At 35.6% G+C, this 8,739-nt stretch overlaps 2 protein-coding genes and 1 long non-coding RNA gene across 3 annotated transcripts; 2 read left to right on the forward strand and 1 right to left on the reverse strand.

Moving 5' to 3' along the window:
- Nucleotides 1–2,347: 2,347 nt before the first annotated feature.
- LOC131848758 (uncharacterized) lies at nt 2,348–2,923 on the forward strand. Its single transcript, XM_059198691.1, has one exon. The coding sequence runs from the start codon at nt 2,348–2,350 to the stop codon at nt 2,921–2,923; it is 576 nt and encodes a 191-aa protein (XP_059054674.1).
- A 259-nt stretch (nt 2,924–3,182) lies between these two features.
- LOC131848753 (uncharacterized) lies at nt 3,183–5,022 on the reverse strand. Its single transcript, XR_009357772.1, has 2 exons — nt 4,495–5,022; nt 3,183–4,042 (listed from the first exon to the last, which is right to left on the reverse strand). It is a non-coding gene; the product is annotated as an uncharacterized LOC131848753 (long non-coding RNA).
- A 242-nt stretch (nt 5,023–5,264) lies between these two features.
- LOC131848759 (uncharacterized) lies at nt 5,265–8,396 on the forward strand. Its single transcript, XM_059198692.1, has 2 exons — nt 5,265–5,715; nt 7,789–8,396. The coding sequence occupies exons 1-2, from the start codon at nt 5,265–5,267 to the stop codon at nt 8,394–8,396; spliced, it is 1,059 nt and encodes a 352-aa protein (XP_059054675.1).
- The last annotated feature ends 343 nt before the right edge of the window (nt 8,397–8,739 follow it).

The raw sequence follows: 8,739 nt of genomic DNA on the forward strand, positions 1-8,739 counted from the left end.
CATACGGCGATTGATTTTTGTTTATTACTAGTTAGTAATAAACAAAAATCAATCGCCGTATATAAGCGTATCACTTCAGAATGCTTGCACATATTTGCGTATCTTTTTCAGGACAGAACAATTGTCAAGAACAAGAATTATTTGAAAGAAAATTATTAAGATAAATACATTTGCAGTGCAAAAAGCCAAATACAATTCTCATTTTATTTTCAACTAGCTGTACACGGGACTTGTCCGCTTAGAATTTAACTTTATTTATCTAAAATAAAAGTAGTCTAAGTTACTCCTTATTACATCAGTTACCTGCCAAAAAAGATCCGTCTTTTTTTTTTGGCCTTAAGAAATCATAATCTAGACACGCGGTAGCGTGTCAAGCCGAGTTTCAAGTAAGAGAACTGGCGAGGAGCACCGTGTGTATATTTACACGAACCATTTGGAGCCAGTTTTGACCCCCTCATAACTCAAAAACTCTTTCACATAAACCTGTCAAATTTGTTCATATATTGAGACTTGCGAGATAAATATGTGTTCCAAATTTCATAAACATATCTGAAACGGTTATTTAGATATTAACGTCCAAATATCGTCACTTTTATCACTGATCAACTATAGATCAAAATTATAACCCACTTCCAGATGACCTAGGAAGTTCAAATATGGCATGCAGATAGGTAATTAGGTGAATATAAAGGAAAAAATCTGAAACTGGTAAACTGTAGCCTAAGGTCTAACTTGGCTAGTTTTCATATACGAAATATACTGTAGCCTTCGCAAGTTCTAAACATGTTACTTGTCGGTTCCTATTTTAATATTAGTAGTAACTAGCCATCGAAAGTAATAATTGGTATATGAGAACTAGCCAAGTTAGACCTTAGGCTACAGTATATTATCCTAAGTTATAAGAAGAAATGATATTTTATATTGTTATAAATACATTTCAGGACAGACCATTGAACTTGACACCCATTTAGATCTCACCTCTTTTGTCGTAGAAGTCAACAATCAAGGCATATATCATAATATTAAACTCGGCTATCATTTCATATTTATGTTTTTGATGGGATATACCCTTCTTGAAAAACCCCATGCTGTAGTCTCTCCAGGAAACCTCGGCAGGTAGTTTATTCTACAATCTAAGTACACGCGGAAAGAAGCTCCTTTGAAACCGCACTGTCCGAGACCACTTAGGTTTCAGGGTATAAGGATTTCCTTAGGTAAAAAAGAAACTGTAGTAATATTGAAAAACCTCATACTGTAATTTCTAGAGGAAACGTCGATAGGCAGTTTATTCTACTAAGTCTACGAGCTAGGAAACTCCTCTGAAACCGCACTGTCCGAGACCTGAGTCTGACCACTTAGGTTCCAGCATGTGAGAGTGAATTTCCAGTTAATGGCGAGCGGTGCGATGTTAAAAATAGGTGCAAAAATCATGAATCAAATGAAATCCTGCTAAATATATTCACCATTTTTATTATTATACCATTTTTATGAAAGTATCAAAATTATAACATATAGCCGTAATCGAGATAAAATTGCCGTCAATTTTTTCCCGCCATAAAACATTGAGAGTCGAGAAAGATTGATAAAAATATCACGAAAGCACCGACTTATTGAAAGAGCCATTAGTCATCTGAGAACTGGACGGTAGCATGGCGGCGCGGCGGCGCTCCGAATTGAACAAAACTGTTACCGGCATGGCCAGGCCACGAGTGGGAATTTACTGCCTTTGGAACTACCACGTGTTTTTTTTCATTTCATGGATATGCTGCACCCGCGACTTCGTCCGCGTGGAATTTAACTTTATTTTTCTAAAATGAAAGTAGCCTAAGTAACTCGTTATTACAGCAGCTATCAGTCAATAAAAGTCCTGTCAAAATCAATGGTTGGATTTCAGAGATTAGCCGGAACAAACAGACAGACAGACAAAAATTGTAATAAATGTTATTTTGTTACCGTATTTATATTCATATGCATGTTGTAAAAAACTGTTATTTCAATATTACAAACAGACACTCCAATTTTATTTATATGTATAGATGTATAGATAATGGAATGGTGCACCCTCAGGATGATAAGATGAGCATGAGATCAGGTCAGTTAGCCCATCGAGTCATCCCGTTATTTACTCCCTTTCTCACCATATCATCTGTTGAGGGTGTTCGTGTTTTAGTTCTTATTTAAGTACCTACATATTATTAATAAAGCAGTTGTTATCCAGATCTCGTAGTTTCTATATACAACATGGTGACAGCGGTTTAAAAAATCAATTAAACTAATAATATTACGAATTGACTGTTTAGTTTAGTAATATTTCAGTAGTTAAAAGTGCTATTGATAACTATATATTATGGAACACGCGCGACCACCGTCGGAACTACGTCTGGAGGGCAGCTCCGTCAGCCGGGCTGACGCGTGGAAGAAATGGAAAATACAATTTAATTTGTTTTTGAAAGCATCGGGGGTGCATAAAGAGGAGGAATGTGTGCAGGCGAGCCTATTAATAAATTTGGTTGGACCCGAAGGTTTCGATGTTTACGAAACTTTTACTTTTAAAAGCGAAAAAGAAAAAGACGACGTCGCCATTTTGCTGAAAAAATTTGATGAGTATTTTGGAGTGAAACAGAATATAACTTTGGCAAGGTATAATTTTTTTATGCGAAACCAAGAGATCGGCGAGTCGATAAATCAATATGTGACAGCATTGAAATTGTTGAGTAAAAATTGTGACTTCAAAATATTAGAAGAGGAGCTCATTCGCGATCGCATAGTTTGCGGCATAAAAAACACGACGGTACGTGATCGTCTATTGAGAACCGAGGACTTGACATTAGAGAGAACAATAAACATATGCCAAGTGGATGAAATATCGAATGACAGCAGTCGCCTGTTGGAGTCTCGCGGCGGCGCACAGTGGGAACTTTGACTCATTTTCATCTCATAAATCTATAACTTCTGTATTAATAAAGATATGTACATGATTTTTTTTCCTGATAATCTTAAATATATATACTTTTAAATAATGTATGCTTTGTGAGTAAAAAAATATTTCTAATTGTTATAAATAATGTAGGAATACAAGAAATATAGAATTTGTAGACTTACATTTATGTCCTAAGAAGTTTATACAGAAATAAGTAAAAGTATCTACGTAAAAAACAAAAATTCTTATAAAGATGGCTTACAAGTCACTCAAGAGCTCCTTTGCTTCATCAAAAAGTGCTAAATATTTTTAATTTGAAGGTTTTCTTAAACTTGTTATGTATGGGTCAGAGGTATATAAAAATGCGTGTAGAACATCTTTGTTAGAGGCTACCCTCGAACATTGTCTTGCATGATGAAGCTTGAACTGTTTATAGTCTTTGTTCCGTAACTCTTGAGCATCTTCTGAAACTTGCCCGAGAGGCAAGACAGAAAAGTGACGTGTCACACGTTCACATTTCATTTCATAACATAACAGTTTTATTAATTCCTCATATATACCAGTGATATTTAATGTACAATGATAATTTTGGAAAAATCTTCTGGCTGTATTGCCGTCATTAGTGTTGCTATCAAACAACTCCTCATATTTTTATACTGTGCCTTGTTCAGATCCAATTTTATGAACATGCTAAGAGCTTAATGTTTTGAATATGCTGCTATATGTGCCGGTTCATTAATAAGATTACTCATTAAGATTGCTCATTTCATTCTAGTTTTCTGCCGGCAATGCTCGTAAAATATCAACGATGAAACCCTTAAACCCTGTACATATTATGAGTTCAGTATGAAGTCCACAGGTATCAAGCAATCCCTTGTTTTTCCGTTTCTTTGTCCGAACTGTCTTCGTACGTTTTAGAAGGTCTTCCTCTTTTCTCTGTCGAAGTAGGAGGTGTAGGTTCGCATGTAGTTTTTTCTAGATTTACAGTGAAAATACCATCCTATCAATTGCTATTTTATTTAAAAACTGTTCTTTCTTTCGACCACATTTCGTATAGCGTTGACGAAACTGAGTTATGAAGGACTTCTAAATACTTGCGATAATTTTTGCTATATTGGCTATCTGAAGATTCGGTAAAATTATTTCGTATATAGTTTGAGATAGAATCAACATAATTTGTATAACTTTAAATCAATAAGAGACTTAAGTCGCCTCTGGTACACGAGAATTCACTCATTGGGGCGAGATGAGTAATTAACAATTGTTTAGTAATGACAAATGCTTATGAAGAACTGTAATATTTCATATGCAAATACATACACTATTTTATACTTGATAATGATCATATACGTGTGCAAAATTACTTGATAAAAAATATTTATCATTATGCGGTATAGAATAGGTCTGTATGGGAATGGGAACTATATACTGTGTGAAATAGTTGATAAAAGTAAGGCAATAGATAAAATATAAAGTAATAATTGAGCAAAAAGTATTTTTTTGAGTATTCAGACAGAGAATCTCAAATAAAGAAGAAAATCTTAATATACGTACTTAGAAAAAACAAATCTCACCATGATATTATACTCGATTTAAATATTTTACGCAGTGAAACTGCAAAAAAAAATGTTATGCCATCCAATTAAATTATATTTCCTAATAAATAAAACCAAATTTAGAACTTCGGCAAGCTTCGGCAACTGTCAAATCTCCAAGTGAAAGTCTGAGAAAAGAAAATAGTACATATAACGATATATGGATTTTTAGTTAAATAATATTCGACTAAACTAAATATATTTTTATATTATAGTAAAGTACACATTCCAAGGATTCTAAAATGGTATCACACTATATGACTTGATATTGTTTTGATACTATAAACTTATACTAAACAAATTTAAGTTACAAAATTATTTTTGTATTTTTTTCATTCCTTGACTTTAGAGGCTCTATTCTATGAAGTATGAATAGTCAGAGATTTGAATCATATTTATAATGATAGAGTAACTCTTTGGCTACAAGTTGAGGTATTATACATGCACATCCACGGAGTTTTAGAAAAAGTATTTATGAGATGGCTTTCTTAGGCGAGTTCCCACTGTGCGGCGGCTCCGGGACGTTGCAAGTGGACGCGTTACGGCAGCGCGGCGGCGGCGCGTGGCGAGCGCGCGGCCCGCGCGGCGGCGGGCGGCCCGGCGGCGGGCGCCGGCCGGCGCTGCCGGTGCGGCTGAGCTCTGGCAGCGCGCCGTGTCTTAGGTGCGGAGGGCGCTGTGCGGAACCGGGCTCGTGTCCCGCTACTACAGTTCAGTGTTATGTTTGTGAAAATTACGGTCATTTTGCTAGAATGTGCAAGTTAAAAAAAAGTGTTAAAAAAATGCACGAGATCGGTGTGGACGACGAGAAGTCTACGGACAGCGACTGTGAGCCATTTTTTGTTTCTTCTGTTTATAATATTAATGAAATTAACTCGTCTCACAACTGGTTTGAGATACTTCGAGGCGAGCATGGTTTTGAGAAGTTTAAATTGGATACGGGAGCAGATATAAATGTCTTATCCCTTAAGCGTTATCTGTCACTAGGTTATGATATAAACAGTATTTGTACGGATTCAAATATTATACTCCAAGCATATGGAGGTAATTCGATTCCTATAAGGGGAACTTCAATTTTACAGTGGTGGTATAAGAATGTTCTCTATGAATTAAAATTCGCTATCGCTGATATCGATTGTCAAAGTGTGCTAGGATATGAATCGTGTGAAACCTTGGGGTTGATAAAGAGGATTCACAGCGTTACAATGTCTAATAATGAGGATTTATTCACTGGTTTAGGTTGTTTACCAGGAGAGTACCACATTGTCGTGGACAAATCAGTGGCGCCAGTGGTTTGTTCTACTCGCAAGGTCCCATTAGGATTGCGCGATAAGTTAGAGGAAGAACTAAATAGGATGATACATTTGGGTGTTATCAGGAAGGTAACACAGCCTACACCATGGGTGAACTCTTTAGTTATAGTAGCTAAAAAAAATGGTCAATTGCGTATATGTCTGGATCCGAGACCACTTAATAAAGCTATACAACGTTCACATTTTCAGTTACCAACAATACATGAATTGGCTACTAAATTGCACGGAGCGAGGTATTTCTCGGTTTTAGATGCTAATTCTGGATTTTGGTCTATCAAACTAGATAGTGAAAGTGCCGATTTGTGTACGTTCAGTACGCCGTTCGGGCGATATCAGTATTTGAGATTACCGTTTGGGTTAAATTGTGCGCCAGAAATATTTCACGCGAAAATAAAACAATTACTTGAAGGCTTAGAGGGGATAGATTCATTTATTGACGATATAATTTGTTGGGGTAGAAATAAAGATGAACATGATAAACGATTAAAAGCGTTGTTTAGCAGGGCTCGCAAAATTAATTTAAAATTTAATAAAGAAAAATGTCGAATAGGCTTAAAAGAGGTAACTTATCTAGGTCATCTGTTTAATCAAGATGGAATGAAAACAGACCCAGAAAAAGTTAGAGCCATAATTAACATGCCTGAACCAACGGATAGAAAAAGCTTGGAACGATTTTTGGGGGCGGTGAACTATTTATCTAAATTTATACCTAATTATTCCGATCACGTTGTGCCATTGACTAGATTGTTGAGAAAAGACGTATTATGGACGTGGGAAATGAGTCATAAAAAAGTGTTTAGCAGGCTAAAACAATTGTTAAGTAACGCTCCCGTGTTAGCACTATACGACACTAACAGTACGGTAGTGATGTCTGTGGACGCGAGTAGCGTGGCCCTGGGCGCCGTTCTCATGCAGGGCGGCCGGCCGGTGGAGTACGCCTCGCGCACACTCACCGACACACAGGTTAGGTATGCACAAATTGAAAAGGAGTTACTGGCTATTGTTTTCGCATGTGAGAAATTTCACCAATATATTTATGGAAAACCACATATAGTCATTGAATCTGATCATAAACCTCTTGAGAGTATTTTCAAAAAGCCCCTGGATTCAATCCCAGCACGCTTGCAGCGTATGATGTTAAAATTACAGGGATATGATTTAATAGTTATCTATAAACCTGGAAAATATATGTATTTACCAGATACATTATCACGTGCGCCTCTTCCAGATTTGTATTCTGATAAAATTAGTGATTCAATATTATGTCAAGTTAAAATGATAATTAGTAATGTACCGATATCCCAAAATAAGTTTACTCTAATAAAACGCGAGACGAGTAAAGATAACATTTTAAAATTCTTAATTTCGTATATAAATCAAGGCTGGCCGGTTTATAAGGGTAATATAATAAATGAGTTGAAGTATTATTGGTCTATAAGAGACGAATTGTATTGCATAGATGGTGTTATATTTAAAAACAAACAAGTCTTAATTCCATGTTCGTTAAAAAATGAAATGTTAAAGCTTGTACACGAAGGACATTTGGGGATTGAGAGATGTAAAAGACGCGCACGTGAAGTACTATTTTGGCCAGGTATTACAAAAGATGTAGAAAGTTACGTTCGAAAATGTAAAGTTTGTCAGGAGAATTCAAACAAACCGTCGAAAGAACCATTGACTCCAATTACTGTTCCAAATTTGCCATGGAATAAAATCGGTACGGATATATTTGAGCACCGAAAAAAGTGTTATTTGGTCTTAGTGGATTATTTTTCAGGTTTCATAGAAGTTACACATTTAAAAGATTTGTCTTCGGTTTCAGTAATAGATTGCATGAAAGAAAATTTTGCTCGGTACGGCATTCCGGAAACGGTAATAAGTGACAATGGTCCACAGTTTTCGTGTCGTAACTTTAAACGATTTGCATCAGAATGGGGATTCAGTCATGTGACTTCATCACCTTATTACCCTCAGGCTAATGGCAAGAGCGAAAGAGCCGTACAAACTCTTAAAAAAATGTTAACAAAAACAATAGACAGTGATGGCGACTTTTATTTAAATTTATTGAGTTACAGAAATACTCCCCGCGATAATAATTTGAATTCTCCTGCTCAACTGTTAATGGGTCGACGATTAAATTGTCGATTACCGGTTCATCCTGATTTATTAAAAGTGAATAACGATGTGGACCATAAAATAATTGTAAATAAACAAAAGAAAACCAAGCTATATTATGATCAACGATGTAAACAACTGCCTGAATTGAATGTCGGCGATGACGTCATTATGATAGAAAACAACGATAGGATCCGAGGTACGGTTATAGCACGGGCTTGTACACCGCGGTCTTATATTATAAAAAATAAAAAAGGTATTTACCGCCGCAATCGCCGACACTTAATTCAAAGTATGCCCAATAATAAATATGAGGAAACTATAGGGGAGGAATGTCCGTATCTATCGGCTAATGATGATGATGGTGATGAATTATATGTACCCAATTGCAAAATTAGAGAGAGTGTTTACAAATCTTATTCACCGCCACGTACCCGCAGGCAGTTACCAAAATAATATTGCAGTTGTTAGTTTATTTTTATTTTATTTTTTGTATTTATCTAATGTTAACATAAATAGTATGTAGTAATTGATTGTTATATCTATACTTGGTAAATTGTCTACTAACTAAATGAATAGTAATTCATTTTATTATTAGTATTGTAATTCATAGTTTGTATTATATATTTTAGTAATAGTATATTTTGCTTTTAAAAGGGAAAGATGTTGAGGGTGTTCGTGTTTTAGTTCTTATTTAAGTACCTACATATTATTAATAAAGCAGTTGTTATCCAGATCTCGTAGTTTCTATACACAACAATCTTTCACACAGTCCATCCATCTCTTTTTCGGTCTTCCT

The sequence above is a fragment of the Achroia grisella genome, unplaced genomic scaffold, assembly GCF_030625045.1.
Source record: "Achroia grisella isolate CSIRO2021 unplaced genomic scaffold, CSIRO_AGI_Agris_v1 utg5850, whole genome shotgun sequence".
Lineage (NCBI taxonomy): Eukaryota > Metazoa > Arthropoda > Insecta > Lepidoptera > Pyralidae > Achroia > Achroia grisella.